At 45.4% G+C, this 18,130-nt stretch overlaps 1 protein-coding gene across 2 annotated transcripts in view; it reads right to left on the bottom strand.

Moving 5' to 3' along the window:
* Nucleotides 1-16,300, bottom strand: part of CHN1 (chimerin 1) — a 161,454-nt gene extending 145,154 nt beyond the window's left edge. The window contains exon 1 of one of the 2 annotated variants that reach the window (XM_077319660.1): nt 16,144-16,300. Coding sequence is in view for 1 of the 2 variants with exons in the window: in XM_077319659.1 (XP_077175774.1) it covers nt 4,002-4,020 (19 nt within the window). In the remaining variant the exon portion in view is untranslated. Of the gene's footprint in view, nt 1-4,001; nt 4,393-16,143 lie in introns of those variants that run through there. The other variant, XM_077319659.1, reaches the window with a different exon arrangement.
* Between the last annotated feature and the right edge of the window lie 1,830 nt (nt 16,301-18,130).

Genomic DNA, 18,130 nt, shown 5'->3' with positions numbered 1-18,130 from the left:
GCTTTACAAGTAACAATGGAATACTGAGATCAGTAAGATTTTGTACCTCGCTCTCTCTCTCTCTCAAGGAAAGAGGGACTTTTTAGAACAATTAAACAGATGGCTGCCAAGACTATTATCAGAATTCAGACAAATTATTCCAAATTATGGGGGGAGGGGGAGACTGCTTGTTAAATATTAAGCTCTCCAGGGACAAAGAGCAGAAACTATTTTGCAAAATCCCTGAATTGGGAGCCCCTTCTATATGTACTATTAATTTACAGGATTTCTACCACACTTCTCTATTTGCATCCATCATGCTTATTTAAGGCACTTATTTTTTATTTATTAAAGATATTTCTATGCTGCCTCTTCAAATCGTTCTTGAGGTAACCCAGTATTAAAACCGTATTTTTTACATGTTTTATGTATGGTTCTCTGTTATAATGTAAACCGCCCTGAGCCTCCGGGGAGGGCGGTATAGAAGTATGATAAATAAAAATAAAATAAATAAAAATAGTATCACAATACCACAACCAAGCTGTAAAAAACAATCCGTTGGGACATAACACAGCACAAAAGCTATCCACAAAATAGAAGCAGACCATTTAAATAAAACCTGTTAAAATAAAATTTTCTGATTAAGCCCGAGTAAAAATAGGTGTTTTTGGCCTGGTGCCTAAAAGGAAGGATAGCAGACACCAGGAGAGTCTCAAGGGAAAGGGAGTTCTAAAGACGAGGTAGGTGCCACCACAGAAAATGCCCTGTCTGTAATCACCATTTGCCTCACCTCTGAATGAGGGGGGCACAAAAAGAAGGTCTGGGGGGGGGGCAGATCTTAACTAGTGGGCTGGATGGTCCATTTGTCGGGTTTTTACCAGACATCTGTAACCCACCATGAGCCGACTGCAGGAGTGACAGATGATGATGATATTATTATTATTATTAATTTTATTATTATATTTATATTAATAAATTAATAATTAACAAATTAATAATTAACAACAGCAACAACAATAATAATAATCTGGTGCTTAATGGGGCCTTAAAGGTAAGAACCAGCACCTTGAACTATGCCTAGAAACAGATGGGGAACTTGCAAACAAAATATGTAATCCAAACAGCAAAAATTTACATTGGGATTGTACACACAAACATATCCATAGCCCAGAATAATCCAGGGGCAAGTAGACCAAAAGGTCTGAAGGAAACTTTTTTACCCAGAGCCTGAATAATGCCTTCTCTCATGAGTGTGGCGTAGTGGTTCAGAGTGTTCAACTGGGATCTCAAAGACCCAATTTGGCTCCCCAATTCTGCTACAGAAGTTTGTCAAGTGACTCTGGCCCAGCTGCACACATTCAGCCTAATCTAACTCACAGGGTTAGTTAGTTGTGAGAATAAAAAGGAGAATGGGAGAAGGCTGCGAGATATTTTAGGTCCCCATTGGGGAGAAAAGTGAGGTACAAATCCTTATCCATGGTTCCTCTCACTATTTGTGAAACAGCCCTGGGTGTGGAGAGTGTCCTGGATGTCTGAGGTGGAATAGGGCCAATCAGGGTGATTTGCCCTATTCCACCCTGATTGGCCCTCCCTCTCCAACTCCACCCTCCTTCCCTGAACTCTAGCCCCTTTGCTCTCAGACGCCTGAGAGAGACACACAGAGAGCCCTGCCAAACCGCAAATGACCCCTGATTGCCAGCTATGGGTCCTGCTGCGAAGGAGAGACACACAGAGACAGAGGCATTCCTGGTTGCAATGGGCTTTCTTGCTAGTTAACAAACACATTACTACCTGTATTGCTTCTAAGGTTGGCACCTCTGAAGAGGACCCAAGAGAATGGGAACGTTGACACGGAAACATAATTTTTCAGAAGGATATGTTAAAGGTTAAAACCTAAATAAAGTTAAACCCGGAAAACAAATTGGGAACTAATGAAAATCTTCTGAGCACGGATGAGAGAGTGAAGATAAGGAGGGGAGCTATTACATTGGCCAGCTTCTGGTCTTTGCAGACGTGCGAGGAGTCTGCACCCAATCTAGATTAGAAAATGACTATTCCTGCTTCTTTGGATTCCCCTCGTCCTCAGGCAGGAGCCATAGGAGTTCAGGGATCAATTTATACTTCCATTTCCTTTGTGTTCCAGAATCCCAAAAAAGCAAGTGCAAAACCGAAGGATGAAAAGGAGGGAGAGCAGAGAAAAAGATGGGGAGTAATCACTCTCTCAGTTATGTGAGAGGATTCTTCAGTCACAAGTGATTCCATTTCAGTCAGTAACCAGCACAGCGGTGGCAGGCCTGATGTGTACAGCTGCAGCTCTCCAGATGTCTATGGACTACAATTCCCATGAGCCAGGCAGGGGCTCATGGGAATTGTAGTCCATGGACATCTTGAGGGCCGCAGTTTGACTACCCCTGGGTTAGACAGAAGACTGCAGTAAGATATGGCTGCAAGTCTTCAGCTGGACCCTGGACATTTCCCCTACAACTCATCTCCAGGTGACAGAGAACAGTTAGCCTGGAGAAAATTGCTATTTTGCAGGGTGAACTCAATGGAATTATACCCCGCTGGATTTCATTCCCTCTCTGAACACTGACCTCACCAAGTTCTACCCCAATTCTCTAGGAATTTCCCACACACACAGCTGGCAGCTCTAGGTACAAACAACCCAAATCTACTATTTTCCTACAGGTTTTTTTTTTTAATGGACTGGATCTAAAAGCCTGATTTCAAGAAAACACATAAGGAATCGGTCACACCTCATGGGAAAAAGTCTCTTTTATCAAAACAGTTTCTAAATTCTAGAACTGGTTGTAGAAATGTTAACACAAACAAACCTGAGGAAGGACTCAACATTCCCCCCAAATGTTAGATCTCAGCAAAAATGCCAAACGTCACCAGTACGCACTATCTCCACAACATTAATACGAATCACAATAAATGTATAAATTTTAATGGTGTAAAATTGCTCATTAGAAAGCACTTCTCAAGTTAAGAGGCAAGCCATGAGTTATTCATGCAATAAAATTTGTTTCCACAAACAATGTGCTAATATTAAGGCAGCTTTTGCTTCACGTTGCTGTAACGGAGGCGCATTTAATTGCAAAGTTGGAAGTGAGTGCAATTAAGCTTAATAATCAGTTCAAATATATTAATATATGCCAACATTTAACTCTGCTGTTCCTAATATTTTATTTACCAGAAACATCCGCCTGCGGCTAAAAACATGCATCATTAAATACAAAATGTAAAAGAAAAAAAGATCTCTGGATTGTTGAGAGAATACTGTTATCTAAACAGTGTGATGGAGCTGCTTTCAAAATACCAATAAACGTGCACGCTAGAAAAAGCTAATTTCTTATATCCACAGTGGATTTGTTTTGAAAAGCACAATTAACTCATCTGTATTTTACTAAATGAGACCCAGATCTCCATCACCAAGGAGTTTGTCGACCTTCCTTCCGAAAATGTATTTATATATAGTGATGATGAAGCACACAGGTGCTCTTTGCTACCCAGGCGGGACGCACAATTGAGGTCCCCCCCCCCCCCGAATCAGTTTTCCATGCAAAAAGTTTAGCCTCTGCCAAGGCAAGAGCGAGTAACTTTTGCTTTTTCGACGCCGGGCAGAAAGAGCAAACCCTGAGGAGATCTCTCACCTCATGCAGGCGAGGAAGAAAAAAAAAACCCTCAGGATTCAAACCCACCACGAAGCAAGCACGAATAATTGCTGCGTAAATCACAAAAAAAGGGGCGATTCGCTGCAGCGTCGTGGAATTGAGCAGCGCGGATGCCTATCGCCTATCGCCTCACCTTTCCAGATGGGCACACGCCCAGCAGCTCTGCCGGCGAGCCGAAACAATAGGAGAGAAAGAGCAGGCTTCGCTTGCGAAACATCCGAACTGCAAAAGGGCTACACAAAGCACACCCCCACACCCTCCAAAAAAAAACCCCCCACAACAACAAGCTTCCTTCCTCCAGTCATGGAAAAGGAGCCTCGAAGTGGCGCGCGAGCTTTCACTCACCGAACAAGGTAAGGGCCATCGCGAAGCGGAGCTCTTCAGGCGCACGAGCACGGCGGGGCTGGCCAGGCGCAATTGGCTGGACATTGGCTCTGCGGCGCGCAGACCGAGCAGCGGCAGCAAAAGTTATTGTTGACACATTGCCGGAGGAGGAGGAGAAGGAGGAGGAGAAGGGGCGGGGTGGGGCGGCACTTGCTCGACGCCGAGGGAAAGGCGAGCAGCCCGGGGGAAGCTTGAATGGGAAGAGACGGGGCGGGTTCAGCCGCGTCAGAAACTAAGGAGGGGTGGGGACTTGAGGCGCAGCAAACAGCTGTTGCCTCCCGGAGCCTGCTGCGCTTCGCTCTCCCCTCCCGCCCGCTCGCCCGGGCTGCAGCCTTCAGGCTCGGGTAGCCATCTTGCTTCAGCCACATGACCGGCTTTCTCCTCCGTCCTGCCTTCCCCGGCTTGCAAAACCCTCTCGGAGTTCCCATGGCAACGGAATTCAGGTGCACCCCCCCCCTTCCCTTTCCAGTCATCACCCCTCACAGACAGGTCCTGGTAAATTGGGACAAGGAGAGAGAGAGAGCCACACACACACACACTATGTAAACACACACCCAGGGTTGGGCTCGATTTGCTTTCAAAAGGCAGGGTCCCTCTTTCCATTTGCTCGCTTTACTGGAGAATGTGGCATTGGGTGTTCGTTTGCCCTCTCCAGAGGAGCTTGTTTCTGCAATGTTTCTAACTATAGACGTTCACACTGATGCGCTTTCAGGCTTCATCGCCCTGTTGCATGCTGTGCTATTTATTTTATTTATTTTACAATTTATATACCTCCACTCATGAGGAGTCATCTTGTGGCGGTTCACAAAATACACTTATAAGGCACTTATATGGCCCACCCATCTTTGGACAGCAGCAGTCACTGGCAACTGGATTTCCCAATTTGGACGAGACGATCCAGTTGCAATAGGAAAGCAATGACCAACATAGTGTCCACATCAATGATTGTGGGATAATTGGTGAGGGTGGAAAAGGCTGTCAAGTTACAGCTAAGGTGTGACAATCCTGTTAAGTGCCAGACATGTTCAGAGATTTGTCATCACCTGTCTCCCCAGGATAACTGCCACTCGTTTATAATATTGTTGCAATTCCAAGCACAATTCAGAATCTTCCTGTACTTATATGACAATGTTGAAGTGGGGATGCAAGTCACCCCTCCACACTATTCAATACCAACCCTTATTGCAAATGCTACATGGCTGTTCAACCAAACTAATCTGAGTTCCATTTGAAAATGCAAAAGAAGAGTAATACCTTGTATTGAAACCGAAACATCACAAAACAGTAGGCAGGCTTTTGAGTCCTCCAGAATAGCGATCCCCAACCTGTGGGCCACGGACCACATGTGGTCCTTCGACTAATTGGAGGTGGGCCCCGAAGGACGCCTTCTCCCCCCCCCAGCCCTTTACAACACACTTCATTGTTGTGGCGTGTCTGTATCTTATTTTGAAGGGATTTTTAAACATTACCATAGCGATCAGAGAGTGCTAGGGCAGTGGTTGAGAGTAGAGGAGTAAACTACCCTCCCCCCACCGGGCCTCAGTAAAAGGTGTTGAGTGGTCCCCGGTGTTGAGTGGTCCCCGGTGATAAAAAGGTTGGGGACCACTGCTCCAGAACACTTAATCAGGATTGGTGTTTAGTACAAAAGAGGGAGGGAGATTTCAGTCTATGACAAGAGTCTGCAGTCATGTTGGGTCCGTTTGGGCTGTGTTACCTGGCCACTTCAGAAATCACACCCTTAATGGCTTCAGGTGGGTAGCCATGTTGGTCTGAAGCAGCAGAATAAACCTTGAGTCTGGTGGCTCCTTTAAGACCAACAGAGTTTTAATTCTAGGTATAAACTTTCATGCACATAGAAAGTATGCATGTGCATGAAAGCTTCAACTTTGAATAAAACTTTGTTGGTCCTAAAGGTGCCACTGGACTCACACTTAACTGTTAAAGTTTAGCAGGATTTTTTTAAAATGATCGATAATTATGCCTTTCTACCCCAGGAAGACACAAGCTGGCTAACAAAACACACACAAAAACCAAGCACGTAGACAACAATAACACAATTTGAAAGAATCCACGTGTTTAACCCAAGCCTCGAAAGCTTAGTGTGCATACAAACTTGTTCATATCAAGATCCTCAGCATTTAACTGAGCGATAAAATGCCCAGCTGAACAACACAGTTTTGTATCTCTTCCCAGAACTGTCAAAGATGGTGTCTGCTTAACATCTTTGGGCAGGCTGTCCCATAAGACTGCAGGAATAAATGGGAAAGCTTGTTCATGCTGGGGAGAGAAGCGGATCACGAGCAAAATCTGGTGGAAGGAGAGACACATCAGTCCATATGGAAAGGGACAGTCCCTATCACACCCACACACAAAGCTGCCTTATGCGGAATCAGATCATCCGTCTATTAAGGTCAGAATTGTCTTTTCTGACTGGCAGTGGTTCACAGGCAGAGGTCTTTTGCATCACCTACTGCCTGGTCCTTTTTAACTGGAGATGCCAAGGATCGAACTTGGGACCTCCCACATTATCGTAAAACACTTATTATCATAGTACTGGATGGAGTCACTGAAGCAGTTGGTGCGAGCTTAAACGGCCTCCGGGGAATGGTAAAGGACAGGAAGGCCTGGAAGATTATTATCCATGGGGTCGCGATGGGTCGGACACGACTTCGCACCTAACAACAACAACAATTGTCATAGTACAGGGGTGGCCAAATAGTGGCTATCCAGATGTCCAAGGACTACAATTCCCACGAGCCCCTACCAGTAGTCCATGGACTTCTGGAGAGTCACTGTTTGGCCACCCCTGCATAGTGTGTGTCAAATTTCATAGAAGGGTGGAAGATTTATTGCTTTGCTTTATATCCTGCCACTCTCCATGGACTCGTGGCGGGTTACATGGAATATTCTTCTCTACCCTTATTAATGTCTAATGCTGTCTATTCACTTGTTTTGTTTCAAACAAGCCAGGTTAACGTTTGCGTTCTGGCCATTTTTGTTCCTAGCTCAGGTGGTGCTGGACAAATAACCATCTTAAATTTACATAGAAGAATAGCCAGACTCCAGGAAATAACCATCGAGAAGTGCTCACCGCTGGAGACACCGCTCTGCAAATCCAAGAACCCCCCTCATCTGAAATGTATTAATTGAGGGAAGCTAAGATGATGTCTGTGCTTTAAATGTAATGTATTGTTTTTACTCATGTTGTCTCCTCCCCTGAGCTGTATTGGAAGGTTTATTTATTATTTATTTATCCAGCTTATCAAGAATGTAGCTACAAGTTGATAGATTTCTCAAAGTGAAAAGCTTTGAAAAAATGCAAAGACTCAAGACGCCTTTAGAAAAAAAATGCAAACAGTAGTGAGCCAGCTTGGTGTAGTGGCTAAGAGCAGCAGCTTCTAATCCTGTGAGCCGGGTTTGATTCCCTGCTCTTCCACATGCAGCCAGCAGGGTGACCTTGGTTTGTCATAGCCCTGGTAGTGCTGTTCTCACAGAGCCGTAATATTAGGGCTCCCTCAGCCCCACCTACCTTACAGGTCAGTACCTGTTGTGGCGGGGAAGGGAAGGCAATTGTAAGCTACTTTGAGACTCCTTTGGGTAGAGAAAAGCAGGGTATAAAACCAACTCTTCTTCTAGATGCAGAACAAAAAACATTCAGCACTGAAAAGTTTTGAGAGCTACAGAGTAATGGAGAAGGGTGTATCGCATTGGACAGTTTGGTATACTGGTCAGAGTGTTTGACCTAGGTCTGGGATCTCTGCTCTTGAGTGGTTAGGAGCGTTAACTTCTAATCTGGAGTGGCAGGTTTGATCCTGCACTCCCCCGCATGCAACCAGCTGGGTGACCTTGGGCTTGCCACAGCACTGATAAAGCTATTCTGACCGAGCAGTGATGTCAGGGCTCTCTCAGCCTCACCACCCTCACAGGGTGTCTGTTGTGGGGAGAGGAAAGGGAAGGAGGTTGTAAGCCGCTTTGAGACTCCTTCAGGTTGAGAAAAGCGGCATATAAGAACCAACTCTTCTTCTTCTGCCATGCAAGCCTGATAGGTGACCTAGTGCCTGTTACTCTCTCAAGTTGATCCTCACAAGAGAGTTGCAAGAACAAAATGGATGAAGAACCATCTTGTAAATTGCTTTGGGTTCTTCTCCCTAGGGAAGAAAGCAGGATAAGAATGCCAAAACCAACCTGTTAAATCCGTGGGTCAAGGAACATGATCCTGCCTCGGACCTCATGCTCTAGTCCTCAGCGGATCCACGTACACAAGAGTTCCCAACTTTTTTGAGCTAGTGGACAGCTTTGAAATTCTGATTCAGTGTGGTCGATGTGGCCACAAAATGTCTGTCGTAGTTTACCTCCAGTCATACCATGAAGATCTTTGTATTGTGGTGGCGGCGGCTGCCAAAGTCATGTTGTTAAAAATCTGCGTGGCCAATAAAATCTCCAAGGGCCATGTGTCCCACCTGGAACTGCCCACTTTCTAAAAACAATTGGTGTGTGATGCAGGAAGAAATTGCATTTTGTGGACCAATAAATGGCTTTTATGAACACAGGGACAGAACAGTATTTCAACTCACTTCCATAGTTTCATTGCACAGGACTCTCAAATAAAAACCTTAAACTGGAGGAATGCTTCTTGCACGAAGGGTTACAAGACTTGAAGGATAATTCTGTGTGATTTCAATTTGGATGCACAATACCAATTTCAGAAAAGATCTAGGGAGGCCAAGACTGTTTTGAAAGTCAGTGTTGTGTATCTTTAAAAGCCTAATGCACTAACACACATAAAAGCTATTTTTTTTATTGAAAAAGGAGGCTTAAATTATTTACTTATCCAAAAAAAAAAGTTCATTCCATCATTCTAGGAAACCTGCCTGGGGCAATATACAAAATAAAACATAATATAAACCGTAAAACAATAAAACATTAAAAGATGTTAACCCAGCCACAGCATACAAACTTCAAATAACTGAGCAGCTTAAAAACATTTAATGGTTTTCAGACTAAGGGCACACTATAAAAATGGTGCTAAAAGACCAAACCCTTAATTAAAAGCCTGAGGAAACTGGCAAATTTAGGTCTGGTGCCTAAAAAGACAATAGAGCAGGCCCCAGGCAAACCGTAGGGGGAAGGGCATCCTGTAGGAACAGTTGCCAGTCTTTATATGAGAGCTGGAGATCTCCCAGAATTACAACTCATCTCCAGACGACAGAAGTCAATTGTCTTGGAGAATAAGGCAGCTTTAGGGGAGGACTGTATGGCATTATTCCCTGACGTGGTCCCTTCCTTCCCCATGGTCAGTCCAGGCTCCAGCCCCAAATCTCCAGAAATTTCCCAGTGAGTTAGAAACCCTAGACAAGATGCCACTACTGAAATAGCCACACCTCTGGTTGCTCCCCATCTCGTGTGTGTGTGTTAATTCAACTGTTTTCCAGATGTACCTCAGCTGATGTTCATACAAATGCTAGCTCTAGCAGGAGAGGTAATGGGTAGGTCAAGCTTTCCCCCTTCTCCAAACAGGGAACAGAGATTTGGAGGACTATCTTTAACCGCTCCTGCGGAGCGGATAAAATAATAGAGTAAGGGCCCTGTCCGGGCCCTGTCCCCCCACGGCGGCCATTGCTCTGCTGGCCACCGAGAGGGAAGATCGACCCGCAGCTCATGACCCGAAGGTTATAGAAACTCTTTTAGCATCTGATAGGGCATGTATAATAGAGAGGGATAGAGGGATTGCACTTTACATATTTCTTTGGATCCCTTGCTCAATCTGATGCTGTACAAGTAGGCTTGTGAATATTTTCTTTTTAATACATATTTTTAACTGTTAGTTCTTCTTTGTAACACATAGACCTCCACCATCTTGAACATACTACTGTAAAAAAAAAGCTATTCCTCCAGGGGTACACAAGGCATCAAAATGTCCCTATGGTGACCAGGTGCTGGGCAGCTGGAGACACAGAAGCAAAGCCTCAGAACTTAGACAGGAAGTGTCAAGTACATCGGCCATGCCCAGGTTGCCACCACCTTCTGCCATCTTGTTGCTTTTTGTTGGAATACTCTCAGAGGCCTCAGAATGGGTGTAGAACAGCCAGAAGTTTAGGCTTACCATCTGATGAAGAGGTGTTAAATCTGCATTACCACTCCATCCACATCCTCCTCAGCTTCTGGCTTAGAACTTCCTTTTGTACTCCACTACTGGCTTCCTTTTCCTCAACCCAGTGTAGTCATAAGGTTTCTCCAGCTCTGCCCAGCCCTCTTCTATCTTTAAAACTCTTTCTTTGGGATGAGTGTAGCCAGCCTTTTTGGCTTGGCTCCGTAGTTCTGCAATATTCTTATTCTGATAGGCCAGCACAGTGTCACTTGGCTGCTCCTCTTCTCCTGGTTGTCCTCATCGTTGCTGGTGCTTGGTGACCTTCTTGGGTCGGGTGAGTGTGGTTGGAGTGGCTGGATGCCTGCATTCTGGCTCTTGCTCCCCTGTCCAAGCTCCTCCTGAGGAGTCTGGACCTGCTGGCTTGGCCCAAGCCATGACTCCAGTACGTCATCCTCCCTGTGGACCCCAGGTGGCTGTGGTATCTCCATGGACCCCAAACCACCTTTCTTGCATCTTCTGGCCTCAAAAGCAAGCAGAGCAGGGACTCGGGCAGCGGCAGCAACGTCCCTTGGCAAAAGAGTACCTCCCCCGGGCCTCAGTAAAATTGTCAAGCGTTGACTGGTCCCCGGTGATAAAAAAGTTGGGGACCACTGCCTTAGAGAACTGCTCCATACACATGTGGTGCCAAGAGATCAGCCTTTATTGAAAGGATCCATAAGGTGAAGCAGGACAAAGCATGGCAAGGACAGGGACATTGACAGAGACAAGCACAGATGGCCCACTTGGGCCTATATACAGGGGGTTAGTTTAAGCGGGAGAAATCATTCCCATAGAGGAGGCTTTTGATCTAAAATGCATTAATTTTGGAGACATTCAGCCTGCTTTCTCTGCCATTCCTGGCAGTAAATTTTCAACTTCTACTATAGGGAACCAAGGACGAGGATAGATAAGGGAATGCTCTTCACATCGGGGAAGATAGCCTCTACTGGTCATAAACCGTGGGATGGAGGAGGGAATGTACAGAAAAACAAAAGAAATGTAGGGTTTAGGGAGGGGTGAAGGACCCGCAGGCCCATTGAATCTCAAAGTTAACACTCCTGAGGAGATCGGGAGGGCGATCGTCACAGTTACCAAAGCAAGGGAATTCCCCAATATGTTCCCAAATGCAAGAGAGCTGTATGTTATAGCTGAATGCAGATTTAAAAACAACTAGCAGCTGATTTCCAACACAACACGGTAAAAGGCCTGCTATTACTTCAGCCTCAAACATTCCTCTGCAGCATATGGTGTGTTGAAGCAGCTCATCTGATAGTTATGTCGAATACAGTATGTTGCTGTATATTTGAGCGGGGAATCCAGATACTTTCCCCTGGCCAGTAATTTCATCTGCTGAAAGTTTCATGAAGTCCTGGAAGAGGTTTATATACCCTGCTTTTCACTAAGCAAAAGACTCCCGAAGTGGCTTACAAATAACTTTTCCCTTCCTCTCTGCAGGCAGGTGAGGCTGAGAGAGCTCTTAACAGAGCAGCTCAGCAAGAACAGCTCTAAGAGAACTGTGAACAGCTCTAAGAGAACTGTGACTAGCCCAAGGTTACCCAGCTGGCTGTATGTGAGAGAGTGGAAAACTGAACCTGGCTGGGGTCCACCACTCTTAAGCACCACACCTCTCTGGCTCTTATTACCCGGTTGCCTGCCTGTTTTGGACCTATGGCTAGACAACAAATCTGGTGAATTCCACCACAATGACCGGATATTCCTTCAAATATATCAAGAGCAGGAAACTGCCCTGAAAGCAGCCAGGCCTCCGGACGACGAAAGTACGAAAAGATTGCTCAAGGAGGACAAGAAGGCAATGGATTATTTTTGTTTTTAATAGGTCTGACCAGTTTTGTTATAGACTTGATCCATTTTAAAATTACTCAAGGGCCTGTTAATTTATGGGGCCACACTTGGAAAACAGGGCTGGGCCAATGACTGGAGATTCCTCAATAGTTCCACCCTCTAACAGGCAGCATGTAAACGCTGTTGCCCTTCTCTTCTTCCAGCAGCAGGTAAACATGGAGAGAAGAAGTCCTTTGGTCCCATTGGCCGCTATAGAGTTTAGACACCATTGAAGAACCAAGAGCTGCAATGCACTAAAACTCACGTAGGACCGAACAAGAGGAACCAGGGAACTGCTTTTGAAGGTTCATTGGTTAACCAAAAGACTGCAACTTATGTTTGTACAGCAAGTTATACTGGGACTAAGGGCCTGCGTATAATCCCACTTTACGTTGTTGGCAAAGTCGTTCTGATTACCAGCTACCAGCCTCACAAAACAAACAAGCCCGGTTGAAATCAGGAGGAAAACAGGAAGACGTAACAATGAGACGGATTGACTCCAGCCTTCAGTTTGCAAGACCACAGCTAATGAGAGACGTTTGGGGGGTCATTAATTCATAGCTGGACAAGTATAACACAACCTGCACAGTTATGGTGCTGTGAAGAACTCCCTCTTCCTTTTATCATTAACTAAGCCCAAATTGCTTCTGTACAATTCAGGCAATCTATTGGTTTGCCTTTTGGAAAAGGAATTCCGAAATCATTTTGTATTTGAATACTGGCATTTAAATGGTTTGGTCTCCTTTGTTTCTGTCGTCACACTTGCTTCAGGAACTGAAGTTCACACAGTATTTTTTATTAGTTCCAATGAAAATGACGTAAAAGTGTGTTTTCCAGAACTCTTCATCAATCAAATTGTAAAGAATTCAGCAGTAAGGCTTTTGGTTGGGTCAGGTTATACCATCTCCAGCCAGCTTGCAAAAAACTTCTTTGGTTGCTTAAGAATTTCCAAGCTCAATTAGAAATTCTGACATTAAATGCCCTAAACCGCTTGGGACCCAGGCTTTTTTTTTTTTTTTAACACCAGAGGGAAAAATGGAATTGGGGTGTTAAGAAAATGTCGATATTCTGGGATGATAAACAGGACTTTTAACTTCTCAATTCTTTTCACCCGTGTGCTAAAAGCATTACTTTGCAGGGGTGGCCAAACTGTGGCTCTCTATGTGTCTGGACTACAATTCCCATGAGCCCCAGCAAGCAACATGAGTCAGGAGGGGCTCATGGGAATTGTAGTTCATGGGCAGCAGGAGAGCCACAGTTTGGCCACCCCTGCAAGGACTATTTTTGAGAGCAAATCACAAAACTGCAGCTGCAGGGTTTGTTTTGAAGAAGGCTTCAGCACACTACATAGAAGCAAGTTTCAAGTTAGTAAAGAGGAAGCAGAATTCGTTCATGCTCATGGGATGGTTTTGTGGGAAGATTGCGGGAGACACACATACCCTTACTCACATTTTTAGCTATATGTAAAAGTGACATTATACAGATCATTTACATGGGATATGTAGATGCTTCTTTCCATGAGAAAGGCATTAGCATTTTGTGACTTTTCCTCAATTTCCAGAATTCCTATCGGTTTAGAATGATTAGTATATACTTCCAATATAAAACATTAAAAAAATCACCAACACATCCTTTTAAGAGGTATTTTACCTTGCCAAGGGATATGCAAGGGGAAAAATAGGTTTCACATTAAGAAGAAGAGTTGGCCTTGTGCCCCCACTTTACCTTGAGGAGTCTCAAAATGGCTTACAATCCCCTTCCCTTCTTCTCCCCACCACAGGCACTTTGTGAGGCAGGTGGGACGGAGAGAGCTCTGAGAGACCGGCCCAAGGTCACCCTACAAGCTTCATGTGGAGGAGAACTGGGGGATCCAAACAAGTTGTCCAGAGTCTAGTCTGCCTCTCTTAAACATAACACCAAGACGGCTCTCAGTAGTTGGGAAATGGTGACTTAGCTATACAGTTTACTTATTGCAAGATTCAGAGCAGCCTGAACGTCTGCTGATATAACTGATATGCAGAATTATCTAGAAGTTTAAGGTCATTCAGAACTGAAAAACCCTGAGGAAAAAAAACCAATTTATATACAATCATGAACAATGGATCTTCACGCCACTGGTCAATTACAATTTAATTTCTGTGAAAGAACACTTGCATCATTTTATAGTTTGGGTCACCACATCATGAGGACCTGTATTAAAGGGTCGCGACATTAGGAAGGGTGAGAACCACTGCTCCAATACAAGGATTCTGCAGGATAGAGCACATCTGGGAGAGCTCGTTCACAGGTTCTCACAGCGCTCAGCAAACAGAAGCCCTGCTTTTGGCAAAGAAACCCTGCCTCTCCCAGCCGCTCATGTAGAAACAGAAGGCTGCTGTTATGCCCACAGATAAAGCAAGCTTCCTCCCTGTGCTGCTTGCATTTCAATGCAGAGGCAAGTGCAGATTTGCATCTTAATGACAATATTAATAAGCATACCACCATCCTTTCACATGGCTTGCCCAACCTTGGGTTCCAGCAAGCGTGCTCAAACAACCGTTTTGGGATCCCCCAAGATTTGTGGTCTCTGAGTGAGGGCAGCCAACTACATTCCAAAGGTTTTGGAGGGAGGGGCAATTTATGGAATGTTCTCCCTTAAGAAGTTGAGGTGAGGAAGAGTCATAATTTTTTCCCACGGACCAGGGAGGGAAGGGGCTTCTGAGGTCTGCAACGGCAGAAATAGTTGTTGCCTTAAAAAAAAAAAAAACTTCATGGAATTGGGGTTACTGTGGGTGGGCAAGTAGTTGTGAATTTCCTGCATTCTGCAGAGGGTTGGACTAGATGACTCTGGAGGTCCCTTCCAACTCTATGATTGCCCTTTCATCATCATCATCATCTTATTACTATTAATAATTCAATTTCTAGCCCACCTTATTCCAAACGTCAAGGCGGGTTACAGAAAAGTCATACTCCATTATAAAACCCCAACCCCCCCCCAAAAAAAACCAACACCGCATTAAAGCATCAAGATAACGTAGTCCCTCTTCCCCTTCACAGTCAACCATCCGCTCAATAAGACATAACCTGAGGGGAGCCCAGCTTTAAGCCCAGCCTTAACCAAAGACCTGGTGGAAGAGCTCTGTCTTGTAGGCCCTGTGGAACTGCGAACGTTCCACCAGGGCCCTCTGCTGTCCTGGGAGCTCATTCCACCAGGTTGGGGCCAGGACTGAAAAAGCCCTGGTCCGGGTTGAGGCCAGGCATATTTCTCTGGGTCCAGGGACCTCTAACAGATTGGTATGAACTGCATGGTTTTATGCAGGTCAGCAATAATCATGTTCCTCTTCAACAGGCCACCTGTGGCTCTTCTGAGCACTTAACCCTTAATGTGGGAACACCCAAAAAGGCCATTATGGCTGACAGGTGATTCTCACCTCCAAGCAGCTACTGCTTGCAGGGACTCTAGGAGAGGTAAGCTGCAAGCCTCCCTAAGCTATGGGCCACATGCCAAGGAGGGAGGTAAAGGGTGTGTCCTCTTCAGCAATCCCCCCACCCATCTCTACAGCCTTTGCACTCAGCACCTGAGCAGCTGCTGGGAGAAAAGCAAGCCAGCTGCAGAGCAGAGAGGGTAAAACCATCAGCCGCCTTGGAAGAGATCAGGCTGCCCCCAGGCTGCTGGTAGTGATTTTATTCCCCTTTCTCCTTGGATAGTTTTCTCTCCTTCACTAGCCTTATGTTAAGTCTCCAAGCATGAAAAAAGGAAGGTTCACAACAGAATACCAACAGAAAAAGAAGGAACCTATCCAAGGCAATAGTCTTGTTCTAACAATATATATATATATTCAAGTTTAATGACAAAAAATTATATACACGAAGAATCAACCATAACAGTTTCTAGATAACTTCCATTTTCAATATCTTCTTCAGTGGTTGAGTCCTCCAACATAAGATTGTTGTAACAATAGTGAAAGATTAGTGTGGAAAAATCCCACAGTATTTCCTTATATTGGTGTTTTTGACTAACATTCCCCAATACCTTTGAGCCCATGGCCTATTGGTATTATTAAAACACAGGCACCCAGATAATTTAAGGGAGTGGGTAAGGGCATGGTTGCAAAACAGGAAACCAAGGTCAAAAGCCAGAAATCAGTCACTCACAGGCCAAGTCTGATAAGAGCAAGAAGGAGGTCCGTAGTCAAGTCAAAGGTCAGACGGGGTCCAAGAAGTCAAGAACAGGCTCTGGAGGTGCAGGTCTGGAAGGAAGGACCTTGCCAGCAGGAAAGGAGTTTTGCACTCACTGCTTTTAAGCCTGACATGCAGCTTAATCATCCACAGCTGACTCTGGGAGGGCAGCAGATCTTCCTTGAGCCATTAGCTATGGGCTCCTCCCCCTTTCCTGCAAAGTGAAGGGCTGCTTTGTATGCTGATGCTCTTGAGGTTCAGGAGATGAGGGCAGGGAGTTGGATGCTGCAGCCAGCAATGGGGTTGAAGCCCAAAGGCTGGAGATTGCTGGGTGCTTGTGCCTGGCTGTGGTTCAGGCTCTGGGTGGGGCTCCGAAGGCAGCCCTGGTGCTTCTGACAGGAGGCTGTGGGCGATGGCTGAAGCTCAGGGGCTGATCCTGGCAAGACTCGTAGATCTGCCTGTTCTTCAGAGCCAGACAGGGTTTCAGCTGGCTGGGCCCTGCCACCTTGTTCTACAACAGGGGTAGTCAAACTGCGGCCCTCCTGATGTCCATGGACTACAATTCCCATGACCCCCTGCCAGCATTTGCTGGCAGGGGCTCATGGGAATTGTAGTCCATGGACATCTGGAGGGCCGCAGTTTGACTACCCCATAGACATCTGGAGGGCCGCAGTTTGACTACCCCATGGACATCTGGAGGGCCGCAGTTTGACTACCCCATGGACATCTGGAGGGCCGCAGTTTGACTACCCCTGTTCTACGGAGATGAGGAGGCGGCAGCAAATGAAGCTCTTCACACTTCAGAGACTTAACAGCTCTGAATATTATTGACTATATTCTGGAATAGCGCTGGGAGAACCCTACATGTTCAGACGTAGCCTACAAATTTTAAAAGGTTATGGGTACATATTTAATTGCAATAGTTCTATCTTGTAGTTACTGTATGTGCGTTTGGGGTCATGCATAGGGCATGCATTACTCACCTGGCTCTTTTTGATTGATGGTAATGGCAGATTTGGCTCTTTGCGATTCACAGAGGGAGGGAGGGAGGACCACTGGAATATGGGTGTCTTTACTGGTTCTGAGGATCCACCTTTTGCAGCTCTGCTCAGAATAGCCCGGAGCCATCTCGCGCATGGAACCCTTCCAAACTCGCTGGTTCCAATTTCCACCTAATATACTCAAAACCCGGTTGTGCATCAGATCATGATCCACCCAAATCCGCTCAATATGCAGGAAATGTGAAAACGGGGAGACGTACAACGTGGCATAATTACACGATGCCTAGCCAAACAAGCAGGCTATCTCTAAACAGAAGAATGAGGCATTTGTTTTGAGCTGAGCGGAAAGGAATTTGCAACACTAAAACGCTTTATTCTTAGATGATGTGGGAAAGAATCATATCAACTCCCATGCCCTTGTGCTGTCAGATACGATTAAGACAACACTCAACTACCATTGTTGTTCAGTGAAGCTGATGAGGAATTTGGATCGATGTCCCACGTGGAAAATAATTGTCCATGTCTGATGGTTATTATATGAGATCAAAGATCATCCCATTCAAAATCCTATTCTCCAAGAACAGATAATTCTCCCACAAAAAATGTAGTGTACCTGCTCTACAGTTCCCGCAGAGCCAGCAGCTTCCTCCAAACTCGACAGGGAAAGTGGTGGCCCTTTTCTTCCATTGGAAACCATCACCAGGAGGCCAATCCCAAGATGCTGGATTAATGGGGCCACTGTGATTCTTTTCGGCATTCTTTTCATAATGCCTATGTTGATAGATACCTCACCTATCCATCACAGTGGAACTTCAAGGGACAGAAATAATGGGATTTGCTTCTTCACCCTGGAAACAACTCCACAGAAGAATGGAATCCTGATGCCTGAACTCATAATGTGACTTTATCAATATCCTTTATTATAGCGATCCCCAACCTGTGGGCTACGGACCACACGTGGT

The sequence above is a fragment of the Paroedura picta genome, chromosome 2 (assembly GCF_049243985.1).
Source record: "Paroedura picta isolate Pp20150507F chromosome 2, Ppicta_v3.0, whole genome shotgun sequence".
NCBI classification, from domain to species: domain Eukaryota; kingdom Metazoa; phylum Chordata; class Lepidosauria; order Squamata; family Gekkonidae; genus Paroedura; species Paroedura picta.
Note: the sequence above shows the minus strand (reverse complement) of the source record. Positions and strands in the feature narration are given on the sequence as shown.